Source organism: Carcharodon carcharias, chromosome 1 (assembly GCF_017639515.1).
Source record: "Carcharodon carcharias isolate sCarCar2 chromosome 1, sCarCar2.pri, whole genome shotgun sequence".
Classification (NCBI taxonomy): Eukaryota; Metazoa; Chordata; class Chondrichthyes; order Lamniformes; family Lamnidae; genus Carcharodon; species Carcharodon carcharias.
In genome coordinates, this window is record NC_054467.1 from 171,030,805 (window position 1) to 171,057,581 (window position 26,777).

The 26,777-nt window shown below is 41.7% G+C and overlaps 1 protein-coding gene across 5 annotated transcripts in view; it reads right to left on the reverse strand.

Moving 5' to 3' along the window:
- ipo11 (importin 11) overlaps nucleotides 1–26,777 on the reverse strand; it is a 699,237-nt gene that overhangs the window by 404,574 nt on the left and 267,886 nt on the right. For all 5 annotated transcript variants that reach the window (XM_041187080.1, XM_041187063.1, XM_041187071.1 and 2 more), the window contains 4 exons: nucleotides 17,657–17,747; nucleotides 5,448–5,495; nucleotides 5,070–5,175; nucleotides 583–709 (listed from right to left, as the gene is read on the reverse strand). In XM_041187080.1, the coding sequence (XP_041043014.1) occupies nucleotides 583–709; nucleotides 5,070–5,175; nucleotides 5,448–5,495; nucleotides 17,657–17,747 (372 nt within the window). The remainder of the gene's footprint in view (nucleotides 1–582; nucleotides 710–5,069; nucleotides 5,176–5,447; nucleotides 5,496–17,656; nucleotides 17,748–26,777) is intronic.

The window sequence follows — 26,777 nt, forward strand, 5'->3', positions numbered from 1 at the left end:
CAGCCTACTCAAAAAGATATGTGGGAGCCATCAACTGTCCTTTTATGTTCAAGTATCTTCAAGTTTTATAGTAGGGGCACTGTTCTATTTATCTTCTTTTCTGCCTCAAGCAATATATTGTGTTTGCTAAGAAAATAAAATCTTCTTTAAAAAATACAGGGGTGAAATTGGGTTTCACGAGAAGCAATAAATGGACTCGTCATGGATTTTACACCATTCTCAATTGTTGATTTCTATGGCAAAGAAAACTGGATATGGTATAAGACAGCCTCCCAATTCACTATCACCCATTTTGCACTGCCAGCAAAGATGAATTTCACCCCCATTTTTTCTTAAAAAGGAGTGGGCACTTGGGGTGTGCATCGCCTAAGAGGAGCTCTCAGCAAATAGAAAGGTTCAAAGACTTCTGCCCTAACAAAAGAACTCCAGTTTCAACAAACTGACCATACATCATCATGTTCCTCAATTTGATGGCCACCAAAAAACATGCCAATGTGTTAGAAATAAATATTTACTACAAACTTAAAGTCTCCAAAGAAAGTAAGTAGTTCTGAAAATATAAATTGTAATTTGAAAACATACCACACGGTCTTGGTCCTGCATGAGATTAAGGATAGCCTCATATAACATTGGTCTTAATTCAGATTTAAATTTTACAGAGATCCATTGACCAATCAACCAAATCACCCTCCGCCGAATAAGTTTGTATCTGTACATCAAAAAAAAAAGCAATTACAAATTAGCAACCTATTAAAAATATTTTAATAAAACAAGTTAACAAAATTAACTTTAATGAACAATACACGAACAACAAATACTAGCAAAAGCTGCTAGATTCATTTAGTTGCTGCTCCATTATCTATTTCTGGAATGATCGAACGCACTCCTAGTCAGCTGATGAAAATTAAAAGTACAATCCAGGTCTGATTTCTCTTTGAATGTAGCTGAACAGCGAATGGCCACTACATTTTTACTTACACCCTATGCACTTGACTATAAATCTTGGAAAGCCTGATTAACACAAGAACGCACATGACTTCCAATATGGTAAGTTTAATGTGCACTCATTCATCTGAAAGTTATGAGAACAGAAGAAATAACATTGGAACTATTAGTGCAAACTCCATCCATTACCTCACACATGCCCTCCCAACCTTCCGTAACAAACTCCTTTTGGAGAGAAAATATGAGATAAAGTTCTTCCAGAACTCATTAAATCAACCAAGCGAACTCAAAGGGACATGGGGTTGCCAACTTGCATCACGAGCCAGGACATTTCCCAAGTCATAATTTCCAATATCACTCAGGAATTTATCAAGTCCTTTATAAAGATCTGTAGCGTAATCTCAGCATCGTCTAAGGAAAATGTCAATTCAAGGAATCCCTGCCAACACTTTGCCTCATAAGAAAACAGGAGTTTTATATTTTCAAATACAGTGAAGAGACTATCCAGGAGGTGCTGCACAATGCGAGAAACAGGAATGTGAAAATGTTGCCTGGGTTGGGAGGCAGGAGTCAGTTCAGCAGGAAGCAAAAGAGCAGATGGAGCCTTGGCTGATGGAGAAGGAAGCATTGGGATTTGTCTACAAAGAGATACTGGATCTCAATCACAACACTGCCCAGTATTGGCATCTCAAAGACCTGCCGTAACATATGCAGGAGAGAATGAGTTTACAGCAAGCTACTGAAACAGATTGGTCACGCAAGGGAGGCGGGGGGGGGGGGGTGCAGCAGGCAAGGGAGGCGGGCAGGTAAGGGGGGTCAATAGGCAAGGGAGGAGGGAGCAAGAGAGAAAGGGAGTGGCAGGGAAGGAGACGGCAGGGAGTGCCTTTTGTTCAATGAGTTATTACTTTGCTCACAAGTCTGTTGAGCAGCACTGTATAAACTGCCTTTTTGGAAATCCATATACATCACATCAATCGCATTGTGCTCATCAAACCTCTCTGTCACCATCAAAATGCTCAAGGAAGTTAGTTAAACACAATTTTCCCTTAACAAAAAAAACCGTGCTGGGTTTCGTTAATTAATGTGCATTTGCCCATGTGCCTATTAATTTTGTCCCAAATTACTGCTTCTCGAAGTTTCCCCACCACTGAAGTCAAACTGGCTGGATAATAGTTGGCCTTATCTAACACCCTTTTTTGAACAAGGGTGTAATATTTGCCTTGTTCTTTCCTATCCTACCAGCCTCCAAGTTTTCTGCGTTCCTTCAACTCTGACCTCTAATAAATCTGCCGCTTTTGTTGCTGCATCAGTGGTGGCCTTAACTAGCCGTCTGGATCCTAAGCACTAGTATTTCATCCAAAACCACTCCGCCTGTCCACTTTCCTCCCTTTATTTAAGATGCTGTTTAAAATCTCTTTGGCAAAGCTTTTCATCATCAGTCCTAATTTATTACCTAGTATTCATTTTCTCTCATTAAACTCATGTAAATCATCGTGGGAGGTTCTACTGCAAGAGAGATGCTAGTTAATTGCACATTACTGCTGATGTTGCTCCCAACATTTATATAACTACACGGTTCTACAAAAATGCCAACTCATTTCATGCAGGGCCCTGACAATCTGCAAATGAGGCTTGCTTGCAACCAAGAGAACACCATAGATGTTCCAATTCTCTCCCCCAAGCTCATCTTGCCTATAAAATTATTCTGCTGTTGTCTCGACTCATATGCCACTAAACTGATCACCCAGCTTAACTGCACAGCTCTCCATGTTAGGTGATACTGTAAACAGTTCCCCAGCCTCAAATTCCATCCCCCTCCCTTTCAATTTTGCTCTTTTCCTCAGCTCCCATGTTTAAATGCTCCAATCAGGTTTCCATCCCTGCCAAAGTATTGAAATGCTTATCGTCAAAGTGACAAAGAGTTTAAAGCAAAATTGTCTGAAAATTCCAAAGAGCATTAGCAAGTTCCATAAATGGTGAGATAAGAAGTGTAAATAAAAATAAAGCCTAGGATAAAATTGGCAAATTAATTATTTTTTATTACAAAAAGAAACTTGCTTAATATCATTACTAATAAATGAAAGCTCTCCAGGGCAACTAGGGATGACAACTAAGTGCTGGCCTTGGCATAATGTTAACGCAAACCCAATATTTAAATATAACCTTTTTCCAAATACACTGAAAAAAATGGTCAAAAATCCCAAAATATGACAGTATGTGTCCAGGGTATCCTACATACAAAATATTCCTAGCGGTCCACAATTATTACAGAAACATTCTTTAAAACCATTAACAGAAATTCCTGTGTGCATGCTGACCCATGCAGAAAAGGCCAACTGAGGCAGAGCTCCAGGCGCAATCATTCGTTTCACACTAGAACCTATCAGCACATAACAGTATAAAATATACTCCTGTCTTGCTAATGTTTTGTTCAAGCTCACTGAAGCTTGCACTAACCAGCTCTGTTGGAAATATGGGCTTAGAGATTTTTTTTTAGAAGAAATGGAGAGGTGGAAAGCTGGGAAGATAGCAGCAAGGATTTTAAGTTTAATATGCTGAAAGAGTAGCAGCCGGACTAAATCAACGAAAAGGACAAAGGAAGGAACAGGGTGCAGGGCAAGGTACAGTAAGCTAGATAAGTTGAGAGTTCATGCAAAATGAGAAGCTGGGAAAAAGGGCTCTTGAATAATCAAGTTTAGAGATGACATAAGCATGGAGATAAAGGTTTCAGCAGCAGTGGTGCTGAAGAAGGGGCAGATCTGCACCTGGCATGACCTTCTATGCTATAAGGTTCTACGACATGGATGATGCAGAAGTGGAAATATGCAGTATTGGATAAAATTACGCTTCACACAATGTAATGAGTGGATGGAGAGAGAAATAGATTCAGTGGCGAGAATGCAGAGTTTATGCCAGTTAATATTTGCTGCTAACATCACAACACATGCAGATTACTATTCTCCCTATAACACGATAAAATATAGCCAAAATCTTACAATTGTTCTGCAATGTGTGCAACAGCGGGGGTTCCAGAGGGAGATTGACTGTACAGCACAACAGTTACCATAGATCATAGCATATAAGTTGACCTTAGAAGCTCCGAAAAATCCTTCCAAAAAACTTGGGTTGACTTGTATGCAGAGTATAAAATATGAGCTACCGGTTTTGGTCTAGGTGGTTGCCATTTTGAAATGTGAAAAAATGTGTTTGTCGGCCACCAGGCTGTGGGCGTTTCTTAACACTCCCGTGCATCTTCTCAGCAACAAGGTGTGTCTTGCCTGCTTGATTCCATGCCCAGGCTTACAAGGAGTATAACCCTAAACATACATATCTGAGCTGAAAAATTGATGTTGTGCATATAGCCCTGAACATGCATTCATGAGCTGAAAAATGGAGAATTGCCTTGTACATCAAATATAAGCCCAGACATGCATTTTGGCATCCAAAAACAAGGGTTGTCTTATATGCCAGGTCGACTTAGACAGTAACGTCGGAGCGCATAACAGTTAGTTCACTTTTCCAAGGCCCAGCCAGCATGTAAAAGCAGTGTTAAATATTTGATATCACAACAACAGCATTGCTAAGAGTTTTTACCAGTTCAGTTGGAGCATTACAGGAATACAAGGCTGTTACACAGAAGAAATATTGTTGATTCTCCTGCTAAATATGGTTTTTGGTTGCTACCATTTCCCTAATGATGCTAAAATAATTTCACAACATAAACAAGAATATTTTACCAGCAGAGCAAAACTGTGAACATAGAGTTGCTTTCAGAAGCAACACTATATATTCACCACATTGTTAGGGAAGTAAAGTTGATCAGTGAGCAATCTGAAGCATGCATTCTATTGTGCCAAATAAGACAGATACCAGTGATGTTTGTGTTGATGTCCATAGGTTGGACCCTCCATTGTCCAAACTAAGAAAGATAATGTCAGAGTGGAAGGGAGTAAAAGGAGAGAACAAAGTGAAACAGAGATAATCCAAGAGGCATTAACCAAATGCAAAGACAGAATACAAAATTAAATACCATTGTGCGAATATGTTAATGTTCTACTGGAAATGCTGGAATCTAATTTCTGAACAGTAGACCCTCTTAATTTGCTTAAACAATAATGGCTTACCTTATGTGAGTAACCTGCAACTCAGCCAGTAACTGGCTATTAAACCACTGGTCAAAGTCCACACTGTCAAAAAGTTCATAGGCTGCCAATCCAATTGCATTGTATACTATCAAGAGGAAATTGAAAAGTATCAGCAATATAAACTAATTTCATAATAGATTAACATGATTAATATGAAATAATACATCAAATGTGTTTAAATATTTCCTGGTCTTATATGAATTCCCATTAAAAATGTTACGAAATGGGTCTCTGGTGCTCAAAACAAAGTTATTCCACCATAATAAAACAACATCATTGTCATAATATCATGAACACCAATAACATAATTACAGTCCTTTATTGAACTAGATAAAGCTTTGGAAAAATGTAACATACCAGCATCTTTGACCACTAGTCCAACAGTATTATCAACATTGGTCGGTCCTAAAGAAAAACACCAAGAACATTATTTCTGGTTGTTTCATTTTCACTTCAAGAAAGTACAAGTGCAAATATAGAAATAAAGGAAAAATGAAAGATAGAAAACATAGAAGTTACCCCACAATAAGAGTAACTTGATACTTTTGTGTAACAGGGGAAGCAGAATTTAGATAAAGGCAAAATACTGCTGCTGCTGGAAATCTGAAACAAACACAATACTGCAAAAACTCAGCAGGTCTGACAGCATGTGTGGAAGGACAGAGTTAATGTTTTGAGTCTGATTGACTCTTTTTCAGAACTAAAGGGAAATAGAAATATGGTGAAATATATACTGATTAAGGGGGGAGGGATAGGTGAAGCTGGATAGAAGGCCAGCGATAGGTAGAGGCAAAGGAGAGGGATTGCAAAAGATGTCATAAACAAAAGGTCAAAGGGTTGTTAATAGTGGTGGTGCTGGCTAAAGGAAGAGCTAATGGTTACAATGAGTGGAAAGCAGAATGTGATAATGGCAGGACCAGGGTAAGCACCCTGGAAAACGACAGATGACCCTAGTGGGGGTGGGGTGGGGGGAAGGGACGGTGGTGCGACTAAAGATCAAAAAGGCCAAAAGCTGGGGTCAACAACTTCAGACCATGAACATTCTCCTCAATCCCCACCCCTTTTTGATCCCTCTTTTTTTCTATATTCATTTTTATTTATTTTTCCCCCCACTTACTTTCATTATTATTTATTTCCACTTTTATTCATTGTTTTATCCCCAGCTTTTAGACTTTTCGATCTTTTATCCCCACCACCGTCCCGTCCCCTCCCCCCACCCCACCCACCCCCACTTGGGCCATTTGTCACTTTCCAGGGTTCTTACCCTGATCCTGCCATTATCACATTCTGCTTTCCACTCTTAATGTCACCATTAGCACCTCCTTTAGCCAGAACCACCACTATTAACAACCCTTTGACCTTTTGTTTGACATATTTTGCAATCTCTCCTTTGCCTCCACCTATCGTTGACCTTCTATCAAGCTTCACCCTATTCCACCCCCTTTAAACAGTATATATTTCACCGCATTTCTACTTCCCTTTAGCTCTGAAAAAGTGTCATACGGACTCGAAACGTTAACTCTGTCTTTCTCTCCACAGGTGCTGTCAGACCTGCTGAGTTTTTCCAGCATTTTTGTTTTTGTAACAGACTTTAGTACTGACAAAATTTATGGTGAGTATAAAATGCAGCAGGCAAACACAACATTATAATGTTGGTGTCACTTACTAAAGATAAAATTGGAATTGGCAACAGAGGCATTCTGCAAGTGCATGCCTGATGCTGTGCAGAACTCCAAAAATGAGATGTCTACCTAGTGAAGCTACAACACAGGGCTACTTATATGCCAAACAGCATAAGCAGCATGCAATAGACAGAACTAAGCTATTCCACAACTAAAGGATCAGATGTGCCATATCCAGTCATGAATGGTTGTGAACAATTAAACAACTAACTGGAGGAGGCTCTGCAAGTATCACTATCCTCAATGATGGGGGAGCCCATCAGTGTAGAAGACAAGGCTGAAGCATTCACAACAATCTTCAGCCAGAAATGCTGAGTGGATGATCTATCTCAGCCTCCTCCTGAGATCCTCGGCATCACTGATGCCAGTCCTCAGCTAATTCGATTCGTTCCATGTGATATCAAGAAACGGCTGAAACCACTGGATACTGCAAATTCTATTGACCCTAACAACGTCTGGCAATAATACCGAAGGCTTATGCTCCAGAATTAGCCACGCCCTCTAGCCAAGCTATTCCAGTCCAGCTACAAGACTGGCATCTACCCGGCAACGTGGAAAATGGCACAGTTATGTCCTGTACATGAAAAGCAGGACAAATCCAATCTGGCCAATTACCACTCCATCATCACTAAAGTGATGAACAGGTCATCAACAGTGCAATCAAGCGGCACTTGCTTAGCAATAACCTGCTCACTGACAGTCAGCTGGATTCCGCCAGAGCCACTCAGCTCCAGACCTCATTACAGCCTTGGGTTAAACAAGGACAAAAGTACTGAACTCCAGAGTTGAGGAGAGAGTGGCTGCCCTTGACATCAAGGCAGCATTTGGCCAAGTGTGGCATCAAGGAGCGCTAGCAAAACTGAAGTCAAGGGGAATCGGTGGGGAAATTCTCCACTGGTTGTATTCAAACTTAGCACAAAAAAAATAGTTGCGGTTTTTGAAGGTCAACCATCTCGGTCCCAGGACAGCACTGCAGGAGTTCCTCAGGGCAGTGTCCAAGGCCCAACCATCTTCAGCTGCTTCATCAATGACCTTCCTTCCATCATAAGGTCAGAAGTGGGGAAGCTCACTGATGATTGCACAATGTTCAGCACCATTCACGACATGCAGCAAAACCCGAACAATACTCAGGCTTGGGTTGATAAATGACAGGGAACATTTGCATCACACAAGTGTCAGGCAATGACCATCGCCAACAAGAGAGATTCTAACCATGCCCACTTGACATTCAATGACATTACCATCACTGAGACCCCATCAACAACATCCATTGACCAGAAACCGAATTGGACCAGTCATATAAATGCTGTGGCCACAAGAGCAGGTTAGAGGCTGGGAATTCTGCAGAGAGTAACTCTCCTCCTGACTCCCCAAAGCCTGTCCGCCAACAAGGCACAAGTCAGGAGTCTGATGGAAAACTCTCCCCTTGCTTGGATGAGTGTAGCTCCCACAAGACTCAGGAAGTTTGATATCCAGGACAAAGCAGCCTGCCTGATTGGCAACCCATCCACCACCTTAAACATTCACTCCCTCCAACACCTACGCACACTGGCTGCAGTGTGTACCATCTACACAATGCGCTGAAAACAACTCAACAAGACTCCTTCGACAACACCTCCCAAACCAGTGGCCTTCACCACTTAGAAGGACAAGGGCAGGTGTATGGGAACACCAGCACCACGAGGTTCTCCTGCAAGTCACACACCATCCTGACTTGGAACTATATCGCTGCTCCTTAACTGTCACTGGGCCAAAATCCTGAAACTCCCTTCCTAACAGCACTGTGGGTGTTCTTGAACCATGTGGACTGTAACAGTTTAAGAAGGCAGCACACCACCACCTTCTCAAGGGCAATTAGGGATGGGCAATAGGTGCCAGCCTAGCAAACGACACCCACATCCTATAAATGAATAATTTTTGAAAAAAACCTCGGTTGTATGGGCACTAACTAAAGATGAAGAGTGTGGGCGACAGACTCACTTCACTCCAAATAACAGAGTCCTTGAGTCAAGTGCAGGAGAGTGGGGTGAAAGGAAGCCATGTCCCCTTTTTTAAAACAGCACAAGCTGCCGTAAAGTAGGTAAATTTAAAGGTTCCAGCCACTTTGCGATGCCAGGGAGAGGGTAATTGTATAAGTAAGTGGGCAGGATGGGAGGAGGTGGGGTTGGTTGGTTCGTGGGGAGGGGCAGAGTGGGTTAAGAGGTCTGGATAGGAAGGGATCAGTTAGGGGGGAGGAGGCATTGGTTGGGGGGGGGTGGTAGTGAAGCACTGATCAGCCGGGGTAAGCAGGGATCAGCAGCAGTGATTAGTGATTAGTGTGGCGTGGTGTGGTGGTGGTGGTGAAGGAGTGATCATTGGGGAGTGGGAAGCAGTTAGGCACTCGGGTGGGGGCATTCAGCCACTCATTTTTGGGAAGGGGTGGGGGGGGCGCAGGAGCAGTTGGGTGCTCAGGGGATCCAGAGTCAAGTTGCGGGTTCTGGTGCATGGTCGATGGGGGTGTTGAACGGTGGTCGGGAGGCTAGTCAGGGGTGGTTGGGTAGTCATGGTTCGGGGGAGGGAAGGCGGGGGTCCTAGGGTTGGATAGGGAAAGTAGCCAGATCATCAGAAGGCAAGGGTTGAGGAGTAGTCAGGAGGTGGGGAATCGCGGGTGTGGGGCAGTAGTCATGAGGTCACGAGGTTAGTCGAGAGGGTAGTCGGGGGGTCAGGATGGCAGTCAGGAGGTCAGTAGGATAGCCTGGGGGTCAAGAGGAGATTAGGAAAAGTAGATGGGGGGAGCAGTCGGAGGGCGTAGTGGGGGGTCAGCAAGGGGGGTTGTCCTGGGGGAGTAGTCAGGGGGGATAGGGAGGTTAGTAGTAGGGGTCCGTGGTCAGCGGTCCAGTGCTATAGCTACCCAGGAGTTACAGTAAGTGCAATGAAGGGCCATAGCCCAGCGTAGGGTAGTTACCAACAAAAATTTGAACTTCCCAGGCAACTGCCGTGCAATTCTTACCTGGGAGCTTCTTTTGGCGGGGGGGGGGGGGGGGGGGGGGGTGTGTGTGAAGAGAGAGACACCCAGCGCTTCTTTGGGGTAACTCCCAGGTACAACCTCCCCCACCAAGAAGCTCCCTGGTAAGACCAGCATTTATTGTCCATCCCTAAATGCCCTTTGAGAAGGTGGTGGTGAGCTGCCTTCTTGAACTGCTGAAGTCCATGAGGTGTAGGAACACCCACAGTGCTTTTAGGAAGGGAGTTCCAGGACCTTGGCCCAGTGACAGTGAGAGAACGGCAAAATATTTCCAAGTCAGGATGGTGAGTGACTTGGAGGGAAGCTTCCAGGTGGTGGTGTTTCCATCTATCTGCTGCCCTTGTCCTTCTAGATGACAGTGGTTGTGGGATTAGAAGGTGCTGTCCAAGGAGCCTTGGTGAATTCCTGCAGTGCATCTTGTAGATGGTAAACACTGCTGCTGCTGCTGTGCATCGGTGGTGGAGGGAGTGAATACTTGTGGATGTGGTGCCAATCAAGCGGGCTGCTTTGTCCTGGGATGGTGTCAAGCTTCTTGAGTGTTGTGGGAGCTGCACTCATCCAGGCAAGAGGGGAGCATTCCATCACACTGCTGACTTGTGCCTTATTGATGGTAGACAGGCTTTGGGGAGTCAGGCAGTGAGTTACTCGTTGCAGGATTCCTAGCCTCTGACCTGGTCTTGTAGGCACAGTATTTATATGGCTAGTCCAGTTCAGTTTCCGGTCAATGGTAACCCCGAGGATGTTGATGAGGGATTCAGTGATGGTAATGCCAATGAACATCAAGGGGCGATGGTGAGATTCTCTCTTGTTGGAGATGGTCATTGCCTGGCACTTGTATGGCATGAAGGTTACTTGCCACTTGTCAGCCCAAGACTGGATATTGTCCAGGTTTTGCTGCAATTAGACATGGACTGCTTCAGTATCTGAGTCATTGCTAATGGTACTGAACATTGTGTAATCATCAGCGAACATCCCCACTTCTGACCTTATGATGAAAGGAAGGTCATTGACGAAGCAGCTGAAGATGGTTGGGCTGAGGGCACTACCCTGAGGAACTCCTGCAGTGATGTCCTGGAGCTGAGATGACTGACCTCCAACAACCGCAATCATCTTCCTTTGTGCTAGGTAGGAATCCAACTAGCGGAGCTTTCTCCCCAATTCCCATCGGCTCACGTTTTGCTAGGGGTCCTTGATGCCACACTCGGTCAAACGGGGCCTTGATGTCAGGGGCAGTCACTCTCACCTCGGGAGTTCAGCTCTTTTGTCCATGTTTGAACCAAGTTATGGGCCATCACAACTGCATTTTAGAGTTATTAAGCCAATATAAATGCTCAAGTAAACGTGGGAATCTTCATATTTTCTTTAAATTTCAATGATTCATTTTCTTTCAGCACACAGTTGGATCAAATTCTTTCGCTGAACAGGTTTCTCTTCAGAGGACTTTCTAAGGTAGGTCACACTTAATGCTGATTGACTTCTATTTTGCAGTGGTGCTAATTGGACATAATTGTGAGTAATGATGAAAAGTTTCTGTGGCATGAGATTAATGCAAATTAGTTGACATGCTAATCAATAGGTTAACTCAAATTAGTTACATTGATTCATTATTCATTTTCTTTTGTTTATAATGACAAGGAATATAAAATTAACTATTTGTGGGGATCAACACTAGGCAAGCTTTAGGTATTATAAACAAACATATTTGTCAATATTTTTCCCCTAAAGTAAAACTTTATACCATATGTTGAAGTGCATTTAATGAATTAGAAGTTAGCCTCAGAAATATTTTTACATTATATATTAGCCCAGGTTGTAATGACAATGAACTGTCAACATTCGCCTTAATTACTCTTGTGGAACTGATAGCTCTGCTGTCAGTGATTCCCTGCTCATCCACAGGGTACGCTGTTAAAGCCTTCACAGATAGTCATCTTAGAAATCACCTGAACTAACGTGAACCTCCACTTTTTATACTATTATTCTCACTGTAAAAACACTTGGAAAAGTTGCGCCTTATTAAATGAGGTGCAATTGGGTTTTTAAATAACATACTAAGTATTACTGAACAATCTCAACAGCTTTGAAAAACTAACTTTATATTTGTGGAAATGTCAAATTTCTCCATTATAATAAAACATTCTATAGATTTTTAAGATTTTTTAAAGATTATTTATGATATTTTAGCTTCTATTTTAATCCCATGTGAATGTCCTAACATTTATTTCTCTCTCCAGAAAACTATTAAAAATGGAGGATAGTTGGAGCTTTTTACTTTCTGGTTTACTGTCTGTGAGAATTCTCCAAAGTGATCAGCTGTTTACCCTACTTCATGCTGTCACTGTGACTGAGCACTGGAGTTCCTCTCTAGCTTGCACAAAAATGAAATTAACATCAAGGAAATTGAAATCCATGCCATACAGATCACTGGAGTTTTCTGGGTGGCTTTCTTCAAGGTCAGCAGCAAATGTTGCCATTTCATTAAGATAAAAGCAAAAAAACTGCAGATGCTGGAAATCCAAAACAAAAATAAAAATACCTGGAAAAACTCAACAGGTCTGACAGCATCTGCGGAGAGGAACACAGTTAACGTTTCGAGTCACCTTCAACACCTCTTTGTCCTTTTGTCTATAACATCTTTTGGCAATCTCCACCTATCACTGGCCCTCTATCCAGCTCTACCTGTCCCACACCCCCTTAAACCAGCTTATTTTTCACCTCTTTTCTATTTTTCCTTAGTACTGTTGAAGAGTCACACGGACTTGAAACGTTAACTGTGTTCCTCTCCGCAGATGCTATCAGGCCTGCTGAGTTTTTCCAGGTATTTCTATTTTCGTTTCATCATTTCATTACTTACTGTAAAATCAGGGCCATAATTAATGCTGGTGCTTCACAGTATAACAAGCATTGGAATGTTAGTCATTTTTTTGGTCATTCGCAATCTCTGACCAAAACGACTCTTCAATCGCCTCCCAATTGCCAACATCTAAATTCATATTTTGAATATGTTGCACTCACAAACAAAGCCTACATAATTTACTCTGAAATGCAACTCATAGGTTATTCTGGTCATTTCATTTGGGTCAAGTACTGAATACACAAACTAATTTTTAAACTCCAACTTTATTTAGTATCCTTAATTTTCATTTGGTGGTATAGAACTTAAGTATTGCTGAAAAAGGAGACATGCTGCCAAAACTTTTTGTCTTGCACTCATCAAGACAGACTCAAGAATGCCAAATTTCAAAGGGATCGACAGTTTTATACTGTATGAAGAAAGGGTGATAATTGACTGGCAGGTCAACTCTGACTGGCCAAATTGGTGCCATGGAGAATGCACCAGGGAACGAATGACCCCCATTTGTGGGAAACAATAGTCTCTGGTGCATTTTCTATGGCAACCCCTCGACTAATCCAAGTCGACTTGCCAACCAATCAGCACCCTTTTCTCATACAGTATAAACAGTCGCCCCCTTTGAAATTTGGCATTCCGCATCTGTCCTGATGAATGCAAGATAAAAAGCTTTGACAGCATGTCTCCTTTTTCAGCAATACTTAATTTTATTAAGGGCCGCCAAGCCTAAAATGAGAAAGTGGCTGCTGTTAAATTTGCCTACATTATCAAACAATATAAATCTTTGGTCATTCTTGCTTCCCTTTTGCACCTGTGCTGCTTCTGTCAGACTGCATAAAACCATTAATGAGTCTGCGATAATAAATGAACAAATATTTAAACCCAATTAATATCTACCTTGCAAAGAATATAAAATAATTTCAAAATAGGTCTTTAAACAACTTATTTGCAAAGCCACTAGTTTTGAAATCACCGTTCAAACATATGTCAGCTTCGCTCAGCTGGGAGCACTCTCAACAAGTGTCAGATTTGACAGAAGAAGCAAAGTGCCCAGAAGACAAATTGCACCAGCGTAAAGAACAGGTCAGAAATAAGAGAGGGTCAGACTGCACATGGGAGACCAGCTAAGATGGATTGGGAGTGGATATAGACAAAATAAGGTTGGAGAGCTTCAGGCATTAGTGGGCAGTGAGCAGATGAGACTAGATACAATGGCAATAACAGGTCTGTTTGGAAACTTAATTCTTGGCTACAAGGTATTCAGGAAAGATAGAGAAGGAAAAAAGTTAGAGAAGAGGATGGCAGTATTAATCAAAAATAGGAACACAGCACTGGAAAGAGGTGTCATAGTTGATGGGTCAAAGACAGAATCTATTTAGTCAGAATTAAAGAGCAATCCAGCAGTTTAAATATTAGATCTATATGATAGGCAACCAAACAGTGGGATGACAATACAGGAACAAATTTACAGGCAAATCCCAGAAAGATGCAAGAATAAAGGGAAGTCTTCAAAGAGGAGATAGTTTTACTTGACTCGGCACATTCCAACAAGGATGTAAAGGGAGGGCATCCAAAGCTAAAGCTTTGCTACATCCTGTGGTCATGAAATAATATAAATGCTAAATAAATACAAACCTTTCTTTCTTGCCAGGTATTACTATTCTAATGCACTTCTGGCCAGACTTTCATGTTTTACCATCTGAAAAGCTGAGGTCTTTCAAAACTTTGCCTGGGCGGGTTTTGGGGGCTGGGGGGGGGGGGGGGGGGGGGGGGGGGGGGGGCGCGGCGTGACGGCACAGTGGTATTGTCGCTGGACTAGCAATCCAGAGTATTGCTCTGGGGACCCGGGTTTAAATCCCGCTATGGCAGATGATGGAATTTGAATTTGAATAAAAAAAATCCGGGTTAAAAATGTTAATGATAACCATGAAACCATACTCGACTGTAAAAACTCATCTGGTTCACAAACATTTCCTTCCTTTAGGGAAGGAAATCTGTTGTCCTTACCTGGTCTGGCCTACATGCGACTCCAGACCCACAGCAATATGGTTGGCTCTTAAATGTCCTCTAAGCAAGGGCAATTAGGGATGGGTAATAAATGCTGGCCTAGCCAGTGATGCCCACACCCCATGAACGAATAAAAAAATGTACTAAGTCACCTTGTGTTTGATGACTTACGTTGGTTTCCAGTTAAGTAAAGCCTCAATTTTAAAATTCTCCTTCAAGTTCCAATCCCTCCATGACTGTGCCTCCCCATCTCTGTAATCTCCTCTACCCCTACAACCCTCCAGTCTAGCACCAAGCATCCCAGATTTTAATTGCTCCATGACTGGTGCCCATGCCTTCGACTGCCAAGAGCCCTAAGCTCTGGAAGTCTATTTCCTCATTTAAAAATTATGTCTTTGACCAAGGTTTTAGTCATCTGCCTTAATACCTTGTGTGGCTTGGTGCACAATTTAGTTTAATAACAATCCTGTGAAGCAACATGGAATGTTTTACCACCTTACAGATGCTATGTAAGTCGTTGTAGTTGGAAGGAGAGCAGCGAAGATTTATCAAAATGACACTTGGTCTTCAAGAGTTAATATATTATGGGAAAAATTACACAAACTGCGGCTGGAATTTAGAATGTTATTGACGATTTGAGCAAAGTTTTCAAGACACTCAGGGGAAATGATAGGGTAAAGAGAAACTATTTGCGCTGGTAGGGAAGTCTACAGCCACTGGACATAGCCTAAAAATTAGAGTCAGCCATTTTAGGAGTGAAGTTAAGAAATGTTTCTATACTCAAAGGATGACAGAAGTTTGGAACACTCATCCACGAACAGCAAGAGATGCTAGGTCAATTGTGAACTTTAAATCTGAGGTTGATACATATTAACTGAAGGCATTAGGGAAATGGAGCAACAGCTTGGTATATGAAGGCAGGATGCAGATCAGCAATGATTTTAGGAACAGGTTCAAGAAGCTAAATTGTCTACTCCTGTTCCTATGAATTGCCCAGCAGTTACAATTTGAAACAAGTCTTCCCACTGAAATAGGTTCCTACAGAACGTTATATCATTAATTAAAGATTAAAACTAATTCTCAATCAACAAATACTGCCCTAAAACTAAGAATTTTGTTTCCTCACTGTATCATCCAATAAATCACCTGACTACCCTAACATCGAAAAAAAAGTATGCAGTACTTCCATAGAAGTTGCCAGTAGCTCTAGAGGGCACTCAAGTACAACTGAATATAATTACAAAAAAAAATGCAAAACTTTGAGCTAAGCGATCCCATGACTAATGAATCAGATCAAAGCTCTGCAGTCCTGCCACATCTAATTGCAAATTGTAGTAGGCAATTAAACAATTAATGGCAGGAGGAGTTACCATGAACATCTCCATTCTCAACAATAGCGGACCCAGCACGAGTGAAAAAGACAAGGCTGAAGCATTTGCAATAATCTTCAGCCAGAAGTGCTAAGTGGGTGATCCACCTTGGACTTTTCTTGAGGGCACACAACATCACAGATGCCAATCTTCAACCAATTCAATCCACTCACTTGTCAAGACAAAGTTGACTGCACTGCATACAGCAAAAGTTTTGGACACTGACAGCAACCCGGCAATATTGCTGAACACTTGTGCTTCAGAAGCAGCCTCGAGAAAAGCTGTTCCAGTACATCTACAACTCTGGTATCCATCCAAAGTGAAAACTTGTCCAGTTACCTCCTGCCCAAAAAACAAAATGACAAAACTAATCCAACCAATTGCCACCCCATCAGTCTACTCTCAATCATTAGCAAAGTGATGGAAGGTGTCAGCAACAGGACTATCAAATGGCACTTACGCACCAATAACCTGCTCATTTTGAGTTCCATCAGTACCACTCAGCTCCAAATTTAATTATATCATTGATCCAAACATGGAAAAAAGAGCTGATTCCAGGGGTGAGGTGACAGTGACCTTTCTTGGTAACAAGGCTGCATTTGACAGAGTGTGACATCAAGGAGCCCTAGCAAAACTGCATTCAATGGGAATCAGGGGAAAGCTCTTCACTGGCTGGAGTCATACCTAGTGCAAAGGAAGATGCTGTGGTTGTTGAAGACCAATCATCACGGCTCCAAGACATCGCTGCAGGAATTCCTCAGGGCAGTACCCTCGACCCTCAACCATCTTCAGCTGCTTCATCAATAATCTTCCCTATGACCTAAGCTTATAAGTAGCAATGTTTCCATATGTTTGCAGTGTTCAGCTCCATTCACAACTCCTCAGATAATAAGTGGCAAGCACCATTCACATCTCACAAATACAAGGCAATGACAATCTCCAATGGGAGGGAGTCTAGCCAGCTCCTTTGACAATGCTGAATCCCCACTACCAACATCCTGGGGGTCACCACTGACCAGAAACTTAACTGAACAAACCACATAAATAATAAGACTACAAGAGTAGGTCAGAGGCCGAATATTCGAAACTTACTTAAAGTTTCCTAAAGTCTTTCCACCATTGGCAAGACTTAAGACAGGAGTGTGAAGGAATACTCTCTATTTGTCTGGATAAGAATAGCTCCAACAACACTCAAGAAGCTCAACACCATCTAAGAGAAAGCAGCCCACTTGACTGGCACCCCATTCAGCACCTTAACCATTCACTCCTTCCATTTGTGGCTGCCAGCTTTACTACAAAATGCAGTGCAGCAATACACCAAGGTTTCTTTGCATGGCTTCTTCCACCTAGAAGAACAAGGGCGGCGGGTGCATAGGAACACCATTGGTAGTCATTATTTTCACACATTCTTGTATAAATTACATCCCAGTGCCATATAGAATATAAATTTTGTACAATAAACACAAAATATTCACATGACTGACTATTATAAAAGAATTCAAGTTTTAAGTAATGTGACACCAACAGTAGTTTTGCCATTCTGCGAATTTCAGTTTTGAAAGATTTGAAAACACTTCATGTACACCCAAAATAATGTCTGACGCAATATGTAACACGCTGAAATTAAACATCTAAAAAATAAGAAAACTTACCATGAAGATTCTGAACCATTTCTAACAGCACAGGGGTAAGTGTTTGGCTGTATTCGTGAAAAATGTCCAAAAACAACACTTCTGTACATGGCTAAAAGACCAAAAAAACAGATAAAATAATGAACAAATGCAGCATTTTAGGATAAGTTCCTACTGGAAACCATAAGTAAGGGTTTGACAGTGAAGGGACTATTATTTATCTTTGCAAATCTGCCTGTCAGAACTTTTCAGGTTTTCCTCTTTTGAATGTCAGTGTCATCCAGCAAAGGCGGCAGACATTCATCCCAGAAATGTCTGTGGAGCTCTTTCAAAGCACAATCCAATTAGTCCCACCCCTCCGCTTATTCTCAATATGCATGCAATTTTTTTCCCATGAAGTATTTACCCAATTTCTTTCTGGAGGCTACTACTGAGTCTAAATCCACCACCTTTTCAGGCAGTGCATCTCAAATCCCAAGCACTCATTGCAAAAAAGAGTTTATGTTGCCTCTGGCTCTTTTGCCAATCACCTTATGTCTGTGTCCTTTGGTTACTGACCCATCAACCACTGTTTTTCTTAGTTTACTCTAAACGCTTCATGATTCTAACACTTCCATCTCTGCTCGAAGGAGAACTATCCAAGCCTTTCTAAACTATCGACAGCACCTTCCAAACCTGACCTCTATCACCTAGAAGGACAGGGCAGCAGATGCATGGGAACACCACAACCTGCAAGTTCCTCTCCAAGACACTCACCGCCCTAACTTGGAACCACACCGGCATTCCTTTGCTATCACTGGGTCTAAAATTCTGGAACTCCCTTCCTAACAACCCATGTGTGTATACCTACACCAGTTCAAAAAAGCAGCTCACCACCACTTTCTCCAGGGCAATTAGGGATGGGCAATAAATGCTGACTTAGACAGGAACACCCGCATTTCATGAATAAGTTAAGGGACCTCGGTGCCCTTGTTCACAGGACACTGAAAACTAACATGCAGGTGCAGCAAGCAGTTAAAAAGGTATGTTAGCCTTTATCAAAAGAGGAATTGAGTACAGTAGTAAAGATGTCTTGCTGCAATTGTACAGAGTCCTGGTGATACTGCACCTGGAGTACTGTGTACTGTTTTGGTCTCCTTACCCAAGGAAAGAACTTGCCATAGAGGGAGTGCAACAAAGAGTCACCAGGCTGATCCCTGAGATGGTGGGGTAGCCAATGAGGAGAGATTAAGGAGACTGGGCCTTTATTCTCTGGTGTTTAGAAGAATGAGAGGTGATCTCATTGATGCATACAATTTTTTTTTAAGAGGGTTCAACAGGGTAGATGCAAGAAGGGTGTTTCCCCTGGCAAAGTGGATCGGTCTAGAACCTGGAGACAGGGTCTCAGAATAAGAGATAGGCCAGTTAGGACTGAGATAAGGAGGAATTTCTTCACTCAGAGGGTGGTGAATCTTTGGAATTCTCTACCCCAGGTGGAGGTTCAGTCATTGACTAAGTTCAAAACAGAGCTCTATAGATTTCTAGGTTTCAAAGATATCAAGGGATATGTCAACAGTGCGGGAAAATGGGGTTGAAGTTGAAGATCAGTCATGATCTAGTTGAATGGCGAAGCAGGCTCAAGGAACCAAATGGCCGACTCCTGATCCTATTTCTTGTGTTCCTCTGTTCCTATGTAATTCCTTATCCCAGGAAACATTCAAGTACATCCTTTCTAAAGCCTTCATGTCCTTCCTAAAGTTTGGTGGCTAGAACTGGGCAAATTCCTCCAGGTAGGGCTGAGCTAGTTTTAATGTATGTTTAGCAAAACGTCCTGGCTTTTGTACTCTATGCCTCTATTTATAAAGGTCAGGATCCCACATGCTTTATTAACTACTTTGTCATAAGGCCCTGCTCCCTTCAAAGATTTGCACATAAACACCCCAAGTCTCTCTCTTCTTGGAGCACCTTTAAAATTGTACCATTTAACATACAAACAGAGGAACATACGAACTAGGAGGAGAAGGCCACTTGGCCCTTCAAGGCTGCTCTGCTATTCAAAAAGATCATGGCTAATCTGACTGTAACCTCTCGCCTACTCCCAATAACCTTCCACCCCTTGTTAATCCAGAATCTATCTACCTCTGCCCCAAAAATATTCAAAGACCCCTGCTTCCACTGCCTTTTGAGGAAGTGTGTTCCAAAGTCTCACGAACATCAGAAAAAAATTTCTCCTCACCTCTGTCTTAAATGAGCAACACCCTATTTTTAAACCGTGGCCTCTATTACTAGACTCTCCCACAAGAGGAGACATCCTTTCCACATCCACCCTGTCAAGACCCCTCAGAATCTTAAAAGGTTTCGATCAAGTCATCTCTTATTCTTCTAAACTCCAGTGGATACAAGCCTAACCTGCCCAACCTTTTCTCAGAAGGCAATCCGTACATTCTTGGTAATAGTCTAGTAAACTTTGTTTGAACTTCCAATGCATTTACATCTTTCCTTAAATAAGGAGACCAACACTGTGCACTGTACTCCAGATGTGGTCTCACCAGTGCCCTGTACAACTGAAGCATAAGATCCCTACTTTTCAATTCCCCTCAATATAAATTATAATATTCTATTAGCTTTCCTAATTATCTGCTATATCTGCATGCTAGCCTTTTGTGACTCATACACTAGGGCACCCAGGTCCCTCTGAATCTCAGAGCTCTGCAATCTCTCACCATTTAGATAAGAAGCTTCTTTTTTATTCTTCCTGCCAAAATGGACAATTTTGCATTTGCCCACATTATACTCCATTTGCCAGGCTTTTGCCCACTCACTTAACCTATGTCACTTTGTAGCCTCCTTACATCCTCCTCACAACTTACTTTCCTACCTATCTTTGTGTCGTCTGCAAATTTAGCAACTATACCATCTGTCCCTACATCCAAGTCACTTATATAAATTATAAAAAATTGAGGCCCCAGCACTGATCCCTGCTGCATACCATTCATTACATCCTGTCAACCAGAAAAAGACCCATTTATGGCTACTCTTTGTTTCCTTAGCTAGCCAATCTTGTATTTCCTCTCCTCATTCTGCCTACCATAATGCCTCAACCACACTATCTTCAGTGTTTAATTTCATTTGGCATTTCCACTCACTCCAGCAGCTGGTCTAGGTCCTCTTGAAGTTTAACTGTGTCAGCTGTGGCCCAGCTGGTAACACTCTCGTCCGAATCAGAAAATTGTGGTTCAAATCCCAATTCAGGACTTGATGCAAAAACCAATGCAGTACTGGCAAAGCTGCTCTAACAGAGTTGCCGTCCCTTAACATGAGATGATAAACGAAGTCCCGTCTGCCCACTCTGGTGCACGTAAAAGATTCCAAGGCACAATTTCAAAGAAGACCAGTGTTCCAGCCACAAAACAGATTATCTGGCCATGATCATACTGTTGCTGTGGGACCCTGAAGGGAGCAAACAGGCTCCTGTTTTTTCCTACATTCCAACAGTGATTAAAAAAAATTGGCTGCAAAGCACTTTGCGATGTCTTGTGGTGTGAAAGGCACCAGTTAAGTGCAAGTCTTTTTTTTAATCTTCTTCACTGTTTACAGCACTTTCAAATTTTTTGTCATTAGCAAATTTTGAAGTTGCGCTCTGTACTTTTAAGTCGAAGTTGTTAATGCGCATCAAAAACAGCAGTGGTCCTGGTCAATGTTCCATTTAAAATTTTATTGTGCATGGCAGCATTTTCCCCAGCGCACGGTGTGCTGTGTTACACGCAGTGTAACTCATACAATGGTAGGGAACTGAAGCAATTTTCCATGATAATTGGACTAGGTTTCGTATACATTGAGTTTTTTTCCTTTCCAACTTTACCTCACCAATGTTTAATTTAACACTTACAGGTTATAAATTTCTTTTTAGAGTATGTTATGGGACGGGTGGAAAACCAACAGTGCCACTCAAGGGACTTTGTAGAAAAAAACATTAGGGATTTGATGAATTGATTTTTCTGCTTCTTGTCTATTGCCAATTTTTAAATATTATGTTATGAAAAACAAGTGAAATTATTACAGGAGGTTGGTTAACTTTCAGAATTTTAAGTCAAGCAGCACTCAATGCTTGGCTTTTAGTCCGAGTAGTCATTGGAGCTGAATGGCATGCTTTGCATCCTATAAATGTTTCCATATCTTATCGGCCTCTGCAAAACTCAAAGTGGTCAAAATTTTTAAGTTTATACAAAAATAATGAAAAAGATGCTAAGTATGCATACCCAGACTGACATTGTGTATCTCCTTGAAACAATTGCGTATTTCTTATGTACAACTGACTTACAACTACAAAAATCAATTAGTCTTAAATACCAACAGACTGCAATGTGTCCTACTTTGGGGAAATTAGTAAGGTTGAAACAATAGGTGAAGCCTTTTAATTGGCCTACTCCTAATTCCCCATATACAATATAAGCATTGCTTATTATTGCTATTTATTAGCTTTGGCTTCATTGGGAAATATTAACATGTTTTTCTGAACATGTTCCCACTTGGAAAAGAAACTGCTATCCTCGAACAGCAGAACCATTATGTGTGCTCGTGTCAAATATTATAGTGTATCACTAAAATAATAACAGCTTGCGTTATACAGCAATTTTGACCTTGAAAAACATTCCATGGAGTTTTACAGAACAGGGGAGAAAGGGAATGAATGTCCAGACACATGGGAAAGTGAAGAGATGTGACCCAAAGCTGGGGTCACAAAGATATGATTTAAGATGATTTTTGAGGGAGAACTTCCAAATCCACTACCTCCATCACAAGAACCAAGGCAGCAGAGTCATGGGAACACCATAGTCTCCAAGATCCTCTCCAAGTTATGCATTATCCAGACTTGGACACAGAAGTGCTGTTCTTTTGACATTGCTGAGTCAAAATTCTAAATATCTAAAAGCACTGTGGAAGTGCCTTCTCTCTCAGATTGCGTGGGTCAAGAAAGTTATTCATTGCCACTTTATCATGGGCACCTAGGGCAATAAAAGCAGCCAACGCACATATAAAACCAAGGGGAGATGGAAATTCCAGAAAGTGAAGACAAAGCAACTCAATGTTCAATCAGCAATGACAAGTAAAAGGAGGGATACATAGAGGTCAGTGTCAGAAAGTCAGTGGGTTAATGACCTAAAGTCGTAAAGATTTGCAAGGTTAGGATGGAGCATGAGTGGGTCGGGATTTGAAGAACAAATATTTAAATTCAGTGCACTGGGACACAGGGAACCAGGGTATATTGTAGACAGCAAGAGGATGAGCGAGTGGGTGTCAAAGCAGAACACAAAATGAGTAGTTGGATTTTGAACAAATTGAATGCTTTGGAGAGAGGAAAATGGGAGGTGAGTAAGGGAAATGTTAAAGCAATTAAAGCAAGAAGTGGCAAAGTGTGGGTAAAGGCTTCAAAGGGCATGAAAGTGAGTCAAGGTCGGAGGCAGATATGACATGATAATGGATGTGGTGATATCTGGTGATGGATAAGATGTCAGATTTAAAACTCAACCCTAGGTTAGACAGAGCTTCAAGGTTTCACATCACCTGATTCAACCAGAGAAAATGAGAAGTTGTGAAACTCAATTAAATAATTGCTAATTTTGCTGTATAAATGCAACTGGTTCATTAATGTCCTTCAGGGAAGGGAATTTGCCATCCTTATCCGGTCTGACTAAATGTTTCCAAGTCCTACCCATACTCCATGGTATTAATACTCTCGGAAGTTGTCTAGCAAGCCACTCAGTTGTAAACAATCACTACAAAACACAGTTAATAAGAGCAATATTAGTCAAATAAGACCATAAGATGTAGGAGCAGAAGTGGGCCATTCGGCCCATCGAGTTTGCTCTGCCATTCAATGAGACCATGGTTGATCTGATAATTCTTAACTCCAATTTCAAACCTTTCCCTCATAATCCTTGATTCCCTTACTGATTAAAAATCCGTCTATCACAGCCTTGAATACATTTAATGACCCAGCCTCTACAGCGCTCTGCGGTAAAGAATTCCACAGATCCACTAACCTCAGAGAAGAAATTCCTCATCTTTGTCCTAAAGGGGTGACCCCTTACTCTAAGGTTATGCCCTCTGGTCCCACAAGGGGAAACAATCTCTCAGCACCTATCCTGTCAAGCCCCCTAAGAATCTTATATGTTTCAATAAGGTTGCCTCTCATTCTTCTAGACTCCAAAGAGTATCGGCCGAACCTACGCAACCTCTCCTCATAAGAAAATCCCACCATACCCGGGATCAACCTAGTGAACCTTCTCTGGACTGCCTCCGATGCCAGTATATCTTTCCTTAGATAAAGGGACCAAAACTGTACTCAGTATTCTAAGTGTGGTCTAACTAGTGCCTTGCAAGACTTCCCTATTTTTATACTCCATTCCCTTTGAAATAAAGGCCAACGTTCCCTACTACCTGAACTTGTATGTTAGCTTTTTGGGGTTCATGCAGAAGACTCCCACATCCCTCTGTGCTGTAGCTTTCTGCAGTCTTTCTCCACGTAAATAATATTCAACTCCTCTATTCTTCCTGCCAAAATACACAACCTCACGTTTTTCCACATTATATTCCATATTCCAAGTTTTTGCCCAATCACTTAACCTGTCTATATCCCTCTGTAGACTCCGTGTCAACCTCACCATTCGCCTTCCCACCTATTTTTTTGCCATCCACAAACTTGGTGATAATTGTGGCCGCAGCACTGATCCCTGTGGCACTCCACGAGTTACAGGTTGCCATCCTGAAAATGCCCCCTTTAACCCAACTCTCTGCCTTCTATTAGTTATTCAATCCTCTATCCATGCTAATATACATCCCCAACACCAGGGGCTCTTATCTTATTAAGTAGCCTTCTCTGCAGTACTTTATCAAATGCCATTTGTAAATCCAAATATATCTGCTGGTTCCCCTTTATCTATCCTGTTTGTTACCTCCTCAATGAATTTTAATAAATTTGTCAGGTATGATTTCCCCTTCATGAAGCCATGCTAACTCTGCTTGATTATATTCTGCATTTCTAAATACTCTGCAATTACATCCTTTATAATAGACGCTAGCATTTTCCCAATGACAGATGTTAAGCTAACTGGCCTATACATACCTGTTTTTTGTCTCCCTCCCTTTTTTGAATAAGGGTGTTACATTGGCAGTTTTCCAGTCTTCTGGGACTTTTCCAGAATCCAAGTATTCTTGGAAGATTACTACCAGTGCATCCACTAAGTCTGTAGCTACTTCTTTTAATATTCTAGGTTGCAACCCATCAGGTCCAAGGGACTTATCGGCCTTTTGCCACATTAGTTCCCTAGTACTTTCTCTAGTGATAGTTACTGCATTTATTTCCACCCCCACTTTTGCCCCTAAATTATTTAGTACTTTTGGAATGCTACTAGCGTTTTCAACCATGAAGACTGGTGCAAAGTATTCATTAAACTCTTCTGCCATTTCCTGGTCCCCCATTATTATTCCACCAGCCTCATTCTCTTAAAGGACTATGCTCACTTTGGCCTCTCTCTTCCTCTTCCTATATTTAAAAAAGCTCAAACTGTCCATTTTTATATTACTTGCTAGTTTACCCTCAAAGTTATTTTCTCCCTCTATTTTTTTTTGGTCATCTTTTGGTTTTTAAAACTTTCCCAATCCTCTGGCTTACCAATAATCTTTGCCACATTGTATGTATTTTCTTTCAATTTGATACCGTCCTTAAATTCCTTGGTAACCATGGTTGGTTTATTCCCTTCCTAGAATCCTTCTTTCTCACTGGGATATATCTTTATTGTGAGTCATGAACTATTTGCTTAAACATCTCCCATTCTTCATCCAACCTCTTTTCTGCTAAACTCCTTTCCCAGTCCACTCCAGCCAACTCTGCCCTCATTTCTTTGTAATTACCCTTATTTAAGTTTCGCACAGTTGTTTGCGACCCAAGTTTCTCACTCTCAAACCGAATGCTAAATTCGATCATATTATGGCCCGTCTCCTAGGGGATCTTGTACTCTGAGATCATTTATTAAACCTGCCTCATTACACATTACCAGATCCAAAATAGCCTGATCCTTGGTTGGAGCTACAACATATTGTTCTAGGAAACTGCCCCGAGTACTCTGAATTCTTGCTCGTGGCTACCTCTGCCAAAATGTTTTTCCCAGTCTACATGAAGATTAAAGTTACCCATGATTATCTCCTGACTTAACCTCTGTCCTACAGTATAGCTACTGTTAGGGGGCCCATAGACTACTCCCACCAGTGTCTTCTTCCCCTTGTTATTTCTTACCTCCACCCATAAGGATTCTACATCTTCCAATCCAAGATCATTTCTTGCTATCTTATCTTATGTTAGTACTTATTCCATCTCATACTAACAAAGTTACCCAGCCACCCTTTCCTTCCTGCCTGTCCTTTTGAAAAGTCACATATCCTTGAATATTTAGTTCCCAGCTTTGATCTCCTTGTAACCACCTTTCCGTAATGGATATAAGATGATACCCATTAACTTCTATTTGTGCCGCTAATTCATTTATTTTGTTCTAAATACTACATACATTTAAGTAAAGAGCCATTAATTTTGCCTTTTTACCATTTTTTTCCCTCCTTTGGCCCATTTGCTGCTGTTTTTTTCTGTTTGCACACTCTGTCCCTTCGTGTCACACTCTGGGTCTCAATACCTAAATAGTTGCCCTGCAATGGTGCCATATCCTTTTGCTTTGTTGGCCTACGTATCCCCTCTCCAGAATCCTCCCCGTTCTACTTAGTTTAAAGCCCTCTCTACAGCCCTAGTTATTCAATTCGCCAGGACACTGGTCCAAGCACGGTTCAAGTGAAGTCCGTCCCACCGGAACAGCTCCCTTCCATTCCAGTACTGGTGCCAGCACCCCATGAACTGAAGCCCATTCCTCCCACACCAATCTTTGAGCCACATATTTAACTCCTTGACTTTATTTACCCTATCTTTAAAGCAGTGATCCATGCATAAAATTGGACAAGCCCAGTAGACTGTACTCCTACTCTCCAATGAAAAACTATCTAACTTAGACCTGCTGGCCCAAGGACTGGCCAAACAACATAAATGTGACTCTCAGGTATTGACTATCAGCCAAGATCCCATGTTTCTCCATCACAGTCCCAAGGAACCTACTGGCAT